This window comes from Corvus hawaiiensis, chromosome 4 (assembly GCF_020740725.1).
Source record: "Corvus hawaiiensis isolate bCorHaw1 chromosome 4, bCorHaw1.pri.cur, whole genome shotgun sequence".
NCBI lineage: Eukaryota > Metazoa > Chordata > Aves > Passeriformes > Corvidae > Corvus > Corvus hawaiiensis.
This window is the reverse complement of record NC_063216.1, coordinates 26129071-26142460: the sequence shown is the minus strand read 5'-3', so window position 1 is coordinate 26142460 and position 13390 is coordinate 26129071. Positions and strand designations below refer to the sequence as shown.

The 13390-nt window shown below is 46.0% G+C and overlaps 1 protein-coding gene across 4 annotated transcripts in view; it reads right to left on the bottom strand.

Annotated features, from left to right (window-relative positions):
* The window catches only part of ABTB3 (ankyrin repeat and BTB domain containing 3), a 184473-nt gene that overhangs the window by 55908 nt on the left and 115175 nt on the right, over positions 1-13390 (bottom strand). For 3 of the 4 annotated variants that reach the window (XM_048300597.1, XM_048300599.1, XM_048300598.1), the window contains exons 3-4: positions 12007-12211; positions 1262-1414 (exon numbers count right to left, since the gene is read on the bottom strand). In XM_048300597.1, the coding sequence (XP_048156554.1) occupies positions 1262-1414; positions 12007-12211 (358 nt within the window). The remainder of the gene's footprint in view (positions 1-1261; positions 1415-12006; positions 12212-13390) is intronic. The other variant, XM_048300600.1, reaches the window with a different exon arrangement.

The window sequence follows — 13390 nt, the reverse complement described above, 5'->3', positions numbered from 1 at the left end:
ATATGGAATAGAAACATTACTGTCTTATTTGCAATCCAACCTAAATACTTGGGGAGGTATTAAATTAATTGTGCCTTTTCAGAACCAAGTGCCAGGTCTTCAGACAGTATGTAGTACCTGTATCTGTAAGCCCTGACATTTCAGTGGGGACACAGAATGCAGCACTTCTGGAAACGAGGGCCAAGGTGGTCACAGCAAAGGGAAGCAATTACAGCCAAGGTTTGAAACCTGAAACGCTCATGATTTGGCTTTTGAAATTCCATATATTCCTTCGATTAAATATTGAATAGCTGTGACTATAAAAAGCCTATGCAGATCTGGAAGTAAAGTATTACACTCTCTGGTGAAAGAGCATGTCAAGGCCAGACTCAGCAGAAGGCAGCTGCTCCCATGCAGGTTGTCACAGCTAATCACATAAATCAGCCCTCTGCTTTCTGTGTTGCAGGAAAGGATGCATCTACTGCTGTATCAAGAGGCAGACTGCTGAAAATTGGGGTTTAAGTACAAATTTGTGAAGCGACAGCAGTGAATCATTTCTGCTTTGGCAGATTCAGAATGCCTTTTCATATGAACATCAAAACCAAACATATTCTTGACTCCAGAACAGTCCTAGAATGTACTTTTATCCAAGTACATAATAATAAGGCAAAACAGACAATAAAAACATATCCTGGCAATAAATACTTTAAGACTTCATTAGAAAACTAAAAGGTCACATCTGAAACACGAAAAAGTCAAATTATCTAGGCTGACATTTACAAGTAATTTGAACTGACATTAGCATGAAAAATACAATTTTACTGTAAGAAGTAGTCTTACCTCTAAGTTTAAATGCGCCCTTTAAGCATTAATGCTGAAAACAAAGCCCTGAAAAATATCTGCAGCCCTGCCAGTTACATTTTGGCATTTTATAGCGAAGCAATGTGAATCAGATAATTAGCAGAAGGTTTCAGCCCCTCATTAGCAAGCAGAACCTAACAGGAAGAGGGGGAAAAAAAAAACCCCACCACCATGTAAGCTCTGATGAGCAGATTATGGGCTCGATCCAGCTGTGAGATAGTCAGGCACCCATTACCATGCAACCAGCTCATCCACGGATGTGAGCAAATACCAGGAGCTGATTTTGCAACACACGCAGTGACGAGCCGGAGCATCCCTGCGCCTCCCCAGGCAACAACAGAGCCCTCTGCCCGCCCGCTGTTCACCAGGAAAGGGAGACAGGTTTTGCACAAAGCAGCCGATCTGCATTCCGTGGACTTACTTTAACTGCCGAGGCTCGCAGTCAACTCCCGGCAGCAGGAGCCGGGCCGCCTGCCGCACGTCATCGCTGTCCACCGAGAAACTGCGCCGGTGCCCCGCGTGAGCCACCGCCACCCGAATCCACTCCATCAGCGGAGGCAGCACGATGAACGGCCTGGGGGAGCACACAGACATCAGTGCCACAGCACACTAGCATCACAGGAACAGGTAGAGAGAAGCAGAGAGCAGGGGGGTGTGTGTGTGTGCTTATGTGTGTGAGAATAAAAATATACAGAGAGAAGGGAGCAAGGATAACGAAAGAATGGGAGAGCAAACCAGCTCAGCAATTTTCAAATAGGTCTGAATCAAGATGTCTCACCCTGTCTCCAGGGCAGGACTATCTGGAGAGTGAGATTTATGAGCCATGCTCATTTATGGGGTCTCCTGCGAGGTCAGTGCACCCGACTGGCAAGCCCTCCTCCCATCCTTCACATAGTGTAATCCCAAAAAGAGGGCAGGAGGCTGGCACAGGACCATGTCCCGCTCTGGCTGACACGCTGGCCTGGGTTCACTCCCCTGTCTCTTTGCAATAGGGACAGGAGAACGGCTGTGGGTAGAGAGAGGGGATGCCCCAGCACTGAGATGCAAGGATGGAGAGGGAAGGCAATGCCTCAGGAAGTCTCCAGCATCTCCTGCCGATGCAATGGGCACCTTGAGCTTAGCCCTGGAAGTGGGGGACTTTGCAGCCAATGTGAAGGTTATCTGTGAGTGAGGTCAGAAATCAGACTGCTCGGTCTCACTTTTAGCAGTATCAAACTTCTATACCTTCGGGTGCCAGCTGTTCTGCCAAGTGAGCAAAAACATACAAAACTGCCCCCAAAAGTGAATGCTGGGATTCTGGGCCACACCCTCACAGAGTCCGGGCACTATCACAGACATGGTCCTTCACTCCACAATACCTGGACAGCCCCGTGTCCCAGCAAGAGCTGCCCAAGCTGTAGATGAGGCATGCACATAGTTCGCTCCATCTGTGCTAAGAACTATTTGGGAACGAAGAGAAAGATGCCAAACCGTAAGTAAAAACCATAGCTTCAAGTCCTATTTTGGAGACAAAACTAATAAAATAACTGCAGCTGAACACCTTGAAGGTCACAGCAAGTTTCTTGCTTGCCTTTCCTTCTGTGGTCCCTTTTCATGGAGGAAGGAAAAAAGTCTGTGTTAGGTGCAGAGTAGGCAAATATTTTACATTTTAAATATACAACTTTACCTCAAAAGGATTTACCCTGAGAAAAATTATTTAAGAAGATGTTGATTCTGGAATATCCTTTTCCTATTTATAGCTCTTTATGCATTTATTTCCCTTTTTCAGGACTTGGCTTTACATAGCTCTGATATTAATATTCTTGAGGAGGGATGAGATACTTCAGAAGCGCCAAAGGACAGAGAAGCCCTGAGGCCACAAACTCTCCCTAGGACACTAGGACTGTGTTCCCAAATCTCACAGGCACTGAAATCAACAACCTCTTTTTGAAATATGACATCTTTGGCTGAGTTGCCACTTCCATCATTTTTCTATTCAAACACATCACCGTCACCTCAAGACCAGGCTGCATTTGTTTCCAAGGCTTTTGCTCTCCCCAGACCTGCCACAACCACATAAGGAGGCAGATAAGGACAGAAAATCATCTGCCACAGCTCCCGTGAAACAATTTCCTAACCCCGCTCATTTGTCATGAGGGTGGTGGGAGTCAGAGGAAGGAAAGGGGGGAAGGAGACGTGTATCTGCTCCTGGAAGGTGACTGCTCCCCAGGTCATCCTCAGAGCAGAAGGAATCCTGTTTTGAAGCACTAAGTAGCTGGGAACAAGTGATCAGTGGGAGTTTTTTCATCACTTGCTGAGCAAACAGCAGAAAGGGAGCTGCAAATCACACTGGAAGTGTAAAACTGCATGTAGTTACAGACGTAACTTGGTTCTAGGAATACAATTAAAGGAAAACTCAATTTGAGGTTATGTTTTGCATGAGTGAACACAGTTCGGATCAGAGAAATGAAAACAGGCTTGTACAGGACCTTCCTGTAACATCTGCTGGGCAAACAGAAAAGCAGAGAGCTGTGGCTGAACAGGGGGCTCAGGGGTTCACACTTTTCCTCCTCTTGTGCAGGTCAGAAACTCACCCAGCATAAAATCTGCCTCACCACAGTAAGGAGAAAAGCAAACAGAAATATTTACAGGAACTCAGATAATTGCACTATAAAATTGCTTTTTTTTTCCCTTTCCCAGTCTTGCAAATTTCAACAAAGAAATAGAAATGAACACGGCTATTTGGTGCAATAAATCCCAAGAGGGAAGAGAATCAGTGTTCTGCAGAAGCGGGGAAATTTTCTATTAAGTCCAATTTCAGTCCCTAGATGAGGATATGGAGTTTGCTCACAATATATTACATTCCTTTTTCCAAGGAGGAAAAAAAAAAATCATCACTGCATATCTCAGCATGTCAGGAAATTTGTATTTTGAGAAGAGAACCAAATATGGCTGAGTGCAATAGGTTAAAAATACCCTTCAAGAGTCTGTGCACCATGTGAAGGGCTGGTTTTTTTTCTTTTAAATACTGCTTGTGTGCCAAAGAGGAAAGAGGAACACAGAGTTATAAGGGTGTGATAATCCACAAGACAATGTGACATCAGCAAGAAATATTTCACTTCTCAAATGGCACTGTGTAAAAATGGGTTAGACAAATGCATCACATCACTGGCACATACACTGATTTATCTCTGGTATAAAGGCAGCTACCAACCAGGAGAATTCAGTAATTCTGTGTTCCAGAGCAGACAAGTCACCTAATTACATGCTTTGGAAGCACATGCCTTAATTAAATGAATCTAACCATGGAGGGAACATGCTGGGCTTGATTCTGCCTGAAGGATATGGGAAATCAGGAGCAGCTCAGCTGCACAAGCACCTTACCTGGGCTGCAGGTGAGTGCATGCTCTGACCTCCTCCTCCAGCCCTTCTCTGTACCTGTGCTTAACTTGAAATGCATCCATCCATCCTCTAATTCCCTGCAGTTTAAAGTTAAGTACGGACTTAAGTAATTTAAAAAAAAAAAAAAAAGATGGTTTTTGGCACAGACTTGTATTTTCCTGAGCTGACATCTAAATGGAAAAACATGCCAGATCCAGATGCAGGGAGAAGTCTCTGCACAGAGCAATTCCCATCCCACACACAAGAGCTGGGAGGTGGGGGAAGGCTGGGGGAGGACAACACAAAGCAGATCCCCAAAGGGTTGGACCCTTCTGGGCCCTGTCCCCCTGTCCTTGGCAAGGGGGTAGCCAGCTCCTCTTGTAATATGCCTTCTCCTACTTCATCAGAGAAGGCAATTATGAGTGCCCCACCAACCCTCACATCTCTGGTTCCTCCTCCCAGGCAGCATCCTTCCCTGTTCCCTCCTGCCACTCAGCACTCCTCTCACATCTATTTTTGGACAGCTCATGGGCCCATAAGCTCCTATGCCTTGAAGACATCTGCAGGTTACACCCTGCTGACACTGCCCCACAGGGGACAAATCCTCACTATCCTCTCCTGTCCTGGCTATCAGAGGTCCTTCTCCCCGCTGCCTTCACACACTGCAGCTCCCTGCCAGCACCCTCCCCCTAGAGTGGGCAAACGACCCCTCCCTACCCCATCAGACCTCAACCTTATATTGGTTTTGTGGGGCTGATGTCTCCAGGGCGCTCTGAATTACAAAATGACTCATCAGAAAAGCAGATGTTATGGGGGGGAATGTAAATGTAACTGCATGAGGGGTTCCCTAAAGCCTGCACTCCCTCCAGAGCCACACGCAGCCTTCCTGGGCTGCCCACCACTCCCCCTCCCTCACTTGCTGGCACACAGAGATATTAAAAGTTCTGTCATGCATATGCAATAACTCAAGCTTTTTCATTATTATTAGCATTAGTAGTAGTACTATTATTGTTATTGTTGTTATGGTAGCAGTATACCTGTATATAAACAGGAGAAATTGTCAGGTGGAAGACCATGAGAAATGTGCACCATAAAATGCAATAGGATGCTTCATTATTTTTGCATGGGTCTGTGAGAAGATGGATGAAGCTCCTGGCTGGACACCACCTGCTGCAATGCAAAGCACTATGGGCAGCACTCTGACAAATTCCAGATCCAAATAATTCTTGGCCCTGGTTTGTCACAGTTCCTACCGTTTTTGTAGGGTGCAGAATCCCTGCTGGCCATTGACCAGCTTCACAGTCCACCTTCTGCCCAGAGCAGGGCCACTACACACAACCACTCCCTCCTTGATTTCCAGCAGCTGGAGCAGTTCTTCCCTTCACCAGCTGACCCCTCTCCCCTGCAGAGAGTAAGGACACTCATCACCTTTGAATGCTCCTCACACAGACTCACAAACCCTGGATGGTCCACCAGCCCCTTCTTCCCAGCAGAGCCTGCAGCATGCTCCAGGTCCCAGAGCTCATCAGTGCACATTAGAGATTCCCATACAATCACAGTGCTCCAAGGAAAAAAAATCATCATTTCAAGTGCAGCACAAGAGCCTCTTTATTTCCCAGGGGCACTTCACATTGCTCTTCTCCAGACACCTATGGAGCCCTTGCCCCACCACATGCACTCATTCACTGCCTATTATATTAAATCAAACTTTAGGGAAAGGAGTGGCTTGATAGTCACAATGGGAAGAGAGAAATTCCTGAGGCCTAATCCTATTCAGATATGAATTCCCCCAGCTACCTCCTGTTGTCCCTCCCTCAGCTTCACCAGCTGTGAAGTGGACACAGCTGAATAGACCGGACTTTGCTTTAACTTGGTTCAATTGCTACAATTGCTTTGGATGATGTCTGTTTGCAGGATCCTTTGGCTGCTAGGGAGGGTGGGGGGGCAGGTGTGGAGTTTCTTCTCTCACTCCAGCCAAGGAGTGCTGACTGCCAACCTTTGTGGCAATGACAGGCAAATGGGTACACAGAGGTTGCTGCTGTTTAAATTTGCAAAAGCTACCAAGAGTTAAAGGTGCTCCTCAGATGCATAAGGCTGTACTTTTATGAGAAAAAGCCTGTCTAGATAAAGGTAGGGAGATGCTTTTTCTTGGCAGATATGAGTCAGCAACTTTAACATTGTAGAAAGCTCTTTATATTTGTTTGGTTTGTTTATGTTTTCATGGGTGGTTTTTAAAGTAAATCCCAATATATGAATTGAAAAGCGTCCTAAGTTCTGACAAGTTTTCACTTGGAATACACAGTGAAAACATATATGCAATGCTAGTCCATTTTCAGCATTATTGAAAGATAGAAAAGCATGGTTATTTCCAATGTAGAGCACACATTTCAGATGGGTTTCTGGGCTGCAAAACTCATTTATATTTACACCATAAGCTACTTGTCTCCAGCGGGAGCAAATACTTCTCGATGCCTTCAAAAAGCTGCCAGTCCCAATCCTTCCCAGAAACTCAGCAGTGCTGACCAATGCTCCATGTGAGTTCATGCAGCCACTCTATGCTAGGCAGCTGCTCTGCCACCCCAGAAGCCCAGCTAAGAGTGACCCAAGTAGCCAGCTCTGCATTTTGTTCAGGCTGAAGGATCAAACCTCCTTGCTCTCACACAAACCTCATGAGACCTGCCTAGGCAGATGGAGGATTTACCCTTAGGCTTTTGTGCACCAAGACATTGGTGCTCCAGAGTCCACAAATGGGTATCTGCAAATCATAGTTTTTGAACCCACATCCAGGGCTGGAATGAGTTGTCCCTGCTGCCTTTCCCACATTAAAAACATTAATGGCCAAGACTTGAAACACAACTGAGTCAAAGTGATGACTCAGCCAGCAACCACAACGGGGAAATATTTCACTGGCAGTTTTGACATCAGATTTGACACGACTGGCAATGGCACAAATCCCTGAGGACACACGGCATTCAGAGCGCAGCACAGAACGGCCTGGATACCATGCTGTTCTCACAGGGCTGCACGCAGTTTTCTCTATCTAAAAAATGCTACAGCCATCCCATGGACAGCAGAAGTCCAGCTGGTAAATTAGATGTAAACTACAGACTCAGTGCAGCAAGGATATGCTGTGTAACAGCCGAGCTACAAATAATGCCTGAACTATTTCATGTAATGTGCCATCTCACACACTGCAGGCAGCTCCAGCAACACTGCTGAAGGGATTTCTAGAAAGTGGGAAGTTTGATATTTAGGATGCAAATCTAGAGGATTTAGGTAAGGATGCACTGGGATTTCTTTTCATGGTTCCAAGTCAAATCAACCCTGGTTTCAACTTTGACTTCAGCAAGGCTATAGCTTTACTATGTGAAGTTTCCAAACAAACAGTGGATAAAAATAGGTAGGGTTACATGGGCCTATGGCATACTGGCACATCAAGCATGTGTAATCCCTTCTGCATATACAGGTTCACTCAGGTTTCACTGCAGGACTTCTGTATTCCCAGTGCTTTACCTGCTTTTCATTAGCATTCCTCACCATTCTCTCCACTCTCTTCTGGTCTTTGCTGGAGACTGCCCTACCCATGGAGTTTGTACCACATAATAATTTAAATCAGGGACACTTTTCTCTAGTTATCTTCTTACTGAAACTGTTCTGTAGGTATCATCTGTACTACACACATGGCTGTAGCAGTTAGGAAAATACTCTGAAAGAGTTCACATTATTTTATAGCAGTGGAACACTCCTCTCATTAGAGGGACTGCATCCCTTTAATTAGCCAGCTATACTAATAACTATCTGAAGCATGAAACAAAATTGAGATGATAACTCAAACTCTTTCCATTAATCATGAATGACCACAGTCTACAATTAGCACGTGTATGCACGTGCAGGGAACATGTATCTTTTTGTGTGTGTGTCCATGTGAGCATGCAAGGCAGGCAGAAAGACGAAAAGCAAGCAATAACATCCCACAGGAATTTCCTAAGGGATTGCTCCACATACAGGGAATAATAGTTAAGGAAAAGTGAAAAGAAGGCTAAAAGCAGACACATATCCATCAGCTCAAAGACTGGAGGAGAAAAGCTAACAGCTGCCAGGTGGTAAAAGGAGCTAAAGCTCCTCCAAGGTGGAGCAGCAGAGGGAGAAGGGACTTTGCTGCCTGTGAGCAGAATTAATGGGTGGTTCTGGGTGGGCTGAGCTGCTGAGCCACAGCTTCTCAACGAGTTGTTAATGGGGAACATGCTAAGTCAGGAAGTAATGAGGACTTTGTCAATACAGCTGTGGATAAAAGTGGGTAAGGAACCACTTAAGGAAAAAAAACATCACACAAATCTGCAACTACAGATTCTGCACTTTCCGGTGCTTAAGAAATTACTTGCAATAATTTTGGAAGCATTATAGGGGCTGACAAGCCAAACATAACCACAGGACAGATCTTTTTATTAAGCTAGAAGGAGCAAGCAAGAAAGAAATCTTGAATCTTGACAACAGTACCATCATCTACAGTTCTTTCTCTTTTTTTTTTAATTTCCAGGAAAGCAAAAGAATCACAAACTGAAATAATCCACAGCCTCCTGCAGGTGGAAGCACTAGAGGAGCACTGCTTTTGTAGACAACACCCAGCACAAGATAAATGGCTCCAGCACATCCCAGCTGGGTACAAAAGGGAAAGGGGACCCCACGAGGAGCTCCACCCTCTCCCTGTACCTCCATGCCTGCCAAAATGGCCATCTACATGGTATCCGGGGTCAGCAGAACTGGCTTGTGTTGGTGCCAAAAACTCAGAGAGCCTCTGCCAAAGTGGCCAGATTGAAGGAGCATGAGTTTGGGGTGGGAGGGGATCACACATCCATCTCATGGTTAGGTTTGTTGGCATTTAGGAAGTAGGGAACATTTTTCAGGTTTTCTAAGCAATTCTGGCCACTCTCCATTCCGCCCACTCCCATGAAAGCAGCCCCCCCTGCAACAAGAGTTTCACTATATAATCATTTTTTCCCTTTTATTTTCTGTAAAGATAAACACTATTAAAAACACTGCATTCTCATTTCTTTACCTCCATGAAGAGCAAACAGAGAGAAACGCTCCCTAGAAACGAAGTGCTGGATTTATTCAAAGGTAAAAATCCCTTTTCATTTGTCCCCCAAGACTCTGAGGGAGGTACTGCTTTCTGAGCTGGAAAGTGCTAAGCCAGACAGCAATGCCACCGTACTGGATTCTCCTCCCATATCCAGCCTCTGCAGGAGGACATGTACAGCCTTTGCAGCTCAGCCTGGTTCAGACCAAAATCCAAGTGGGCTGGAGATAAGTGGGAAGAATGGGATGGTCTCATCATGCCACCAAGCCCTGCAAGTGCTGGGAGAATTCTTTGCATCCCACAACCCTCTCTACCCTGGGCTTGCACTGTCAGGGAGGAGGGGGCCAAGACAGTAGCCAGGTTGGCTTCACGAAGAGCCAAGGACAAGTCCTACTTCGTGAAAATACTGCCTACAGCCAGATCCACAGCGTCCTGGCTTCTCTGCACCAGCAGGGACACAGAGAGACCAAGGATGGGGAAAGATGCCTGGACCCTCTTGCTTCCTTCGGGGCTTCTTACAAAATAGAAGCAATTGCCGCAGCTGGAGAGCAAATACAGCACAAAGATACACCACAAATCTTGCAAATATTTTCCATATAAATGTGTCATGTTTAACAAACCCCTCTCCCTGCAACGCTCAAACCCCCACCATGGAAACTGAAAGCACCAGAGATAAGTCATGGACCACAAAGCATGACTGCATGTAAAAAACCAAAATATGGGAAATGGGTAGTAAGGCTCGTCAGAGCACTACAGAGAAGTCGGCCTCACTGTTCTCCTTTCTGAGCAGCACAGGATGGTTACATCCAGCTGGTGAAACTCCAGAGCTCAGCTCCATGGAAATATCCGGGCTCATAGTCAGCCCTGCACTGCTCCCACTCCAGCACTAAGTACTAATGCATGTTTGATTAGGCAGCAGGAGATGTGTCTGCTCCTTCCAGAAGTGACCACAGGCTCTTGGCAATAACACTGAGTACTTGCTCCGGCCCTCACCGCACGCCGCAGTCGTTCACTGCCCTGCCAAGGGAAGGCGTCCCGCCAGATGGAGTACTCAAAATCAAGCGAGGAACAATCATTTTAAATAATCAGTATTTCAAGTGCTATAACGAAGAGGACGTGTATTAAGGCGACCTCAGAGAAGGGAAAACCTATTAAAGCAAATGCTGAAAGTGATTTTTCAAATAGCCCTGCCCTTTTCACTTCTGCACAGGGAAGTCTGAAGAAATCTTACAAAACCAGAGGCTCAGCTTTATTCACCCCTATATTTCCTCTGGTTCCAGTGGCATTATTTCCACAGATAGGAACTACAGGTGAGAGTATTTTCTAATTTTTTAAAAATTTTTTTGTGCATCCTAACCACTCTTGGACATGAATTAGGCCTTCCACAATAGGAAGACTGGATGACAAATCATGAAATTAAAAATAATTTAGAAAAAAAAAGAAAATTCTGGATTCTTGTCATTTCCCTTCTGGTTTTTTTCATACTTTGGAAATAACAGAACAAAAAGTGACAAACATGCTCACAGAGCGACCCAAACTTGAAAAGAAACAAAATGCCATCCAAAGGCAAATGGCAAAATTCCCAGTAACATCATTATAACATTCATTATGCCAGAATTTCGTCTTATATGCTCTTCTGCAACTAATACAGAAGTATTTCAATTAAGATATCATATTATATACCATTTACAACTACGCACACAATGAGACCCTCAAATGCTGCTTTTGAGATGCAGACCTCATAGTGAAACAATAGCCAGGCCCCATGTGCAGATCAGAGCTTGGCTCACACATACACTGCAATACATACTCTGGGATGTAAATGTGGAGCCCAGCCTGACAAACCAGCTTGCATTTGCATCACCACAATACCCATCCTAAAAATTCATATCCACCTCTTTCTAAGCACCAGCCGCTCCTCTCATCTCTGCTCTGGGGATGCCTGCTTTAGGGCTGGCAGGGTGTGGCAGGGAAACAGCAGAGTGTGCCCCAGCACACAGCTGCAGACATGTTTTACTAGAGGGTTTGCTGGGCTTTTGACAGGAGATGAATTTCTTTTCTTGGTCAGCAGTCTGTCCCCTGCGCTGGGCACCCTGCCTGCCAGCTTCAGGGGCATCTCCTTCTCACCTTACATCAGACCCTGAGTCAGGACAGGGCCACAGGTGTGCCCCCCCTGCCCATCCCTGGAGCAGGGACAAGAGCAGCACAGTTGGCACTTGCCACATCCCTGGCCAGGGCAGCCCGGAGGTCACTCCTGTGCCCCGTTACTCAGTGCAGCTGGAGCCCAGCATCTTTAATGACTTCTCCTTTCTACACACTACTCTATTCATTTTCCACTTCCCCAATCACAGCTGTTGAGCCCTATTAACATATAGGGGAAAAAAAACACATTTAAACCCAAACCTGCTAGGCCAGAAATAGAAGTTCTCATTTTCTTTTCCAAAACATGAAATAGCTGAGCAACAACGAAAGGAAAAGGAAATCTCTCCCAAGTGCACATCTGGAACCAATTTGCTGTCTGTAGCCACTGGGTGTCACTTTTGATATATATTGGTTCAGCCACGCAGCAGTTCGGGGAGAGAAGCGGATTTCAAGGATGTGATCCTAAAGCGAACCAGACTGCTCCGCAGCCTCTCGCACGCAGGCTGTAATTAGCAATTAGCCAGCCGGGCTGATTTATTAACAAAACATCCTCACCACGACACTAAGCACCGTGCAGAGGCTCTTACCTCTCAGTCTGCAGCGTGACTTTCGACGGCTCCACGTTGGGGTTTTCCCACTCCATCTGTGGACAGTGCATGAAGTAGCAGAGGGTGTAGAGAGCCTCTGGCTCCCAGTAGAACGATCCCTGCTTCTGGTGCATTGGTGTCCCATTCCCGTGCTGCTTGGCATTGAGGGGCTGCAGGTGATGCATCGCTCGAGACACCAGGTCACCTGCAAAAAAGCAAGAGCCAGGTGAGTGCCAGGCTTTTCAGCCACCTCCCCTGAGTTTGCAAACTGAAAGGCACATTGGCTGGTCTTCCCTTCCATTTGACTTCACACATGCAAACAGTAGAGGGTAGGAGAGGATCCTGGGTGCTACTTATCACCAGGCTGAACTTTTCCTGGTGGTTTACCTGGTGTGGTGTGACATAGCCAGGCTGCAGACAAGCCCACAAAGGCCTGCAGGAGATGTGTTTCTGCAAAGATGGTGTGGTGGGCAGCACCAGGCTGGCCCATCTCAGCACCACCACGAGAGCTGGCACACTGAGCCAGGATCACAGTTACCTACTTAGCAGCCTTTGGAGGATGCCAAAACCGTACGGCCCCAAAAAATGACCATGCAGAGCGGCACCAAAAGCTGCATGCCGCTGGTCAGAGAGGGGCAGTGAAATCCAGCCCCTTGGAATGAGGAAGAAGGCAGTCAGATGCACAAATGCACAAAGCACTGCAGGAGGATGCGAATGAGCATGTGGGTGAAGAAAAAAGGGGAAAAATATTCTTAAAAGACAATATAAAAAAAATGTGCAACCAAAATTAGTTTTTAAGTCCAAGCTAGGCCTGGAAAACTTCCCGTTAGCAGAAAAACAAAACCTATGAAGTAGGCTCGCCCAGCCCCCCAGGTTTCCAGAGCACAGAAAACGGCCAAAGAGGAAGATGCTCATTGTCCCTCCTGCACCAACACAGTTTGGGGCGCTCCCTCACAAGGCAGATACGGGAATCCAGCCACAACATGCAGACTGGGATCAGCAAAGCCAGCAAGTGAAATTAGCAGGCAAATATATGGGCAAGCAGCAGTGCAGTCTCTTAGTACAACACTGATTGTAACTAATTAACTAAAGCATCTCTCTCTGAGGCAGCGAATTTTATGTTTCTTGACTAGTGACCACTCTATCAAAGGCAGGGAAACAATTGTGGTTATAAACTGCCTTTTTTCACATGTTCAAATCATTCTGAGAGTGCTTTGGGGGGAAATAATGATCTCGAATCAAATAAGTTGGTTTGTTTTAAATGAAAATCTGAGCAAGAGCCCTTTGGGTCATTCTTAAGCTATACAAAAGCAAGTGATGAGAAAAAGAGGACATAATTTTCCAGTATTAAGAAGAAGTCACGCACTTTGTCTTACTTGCTTTT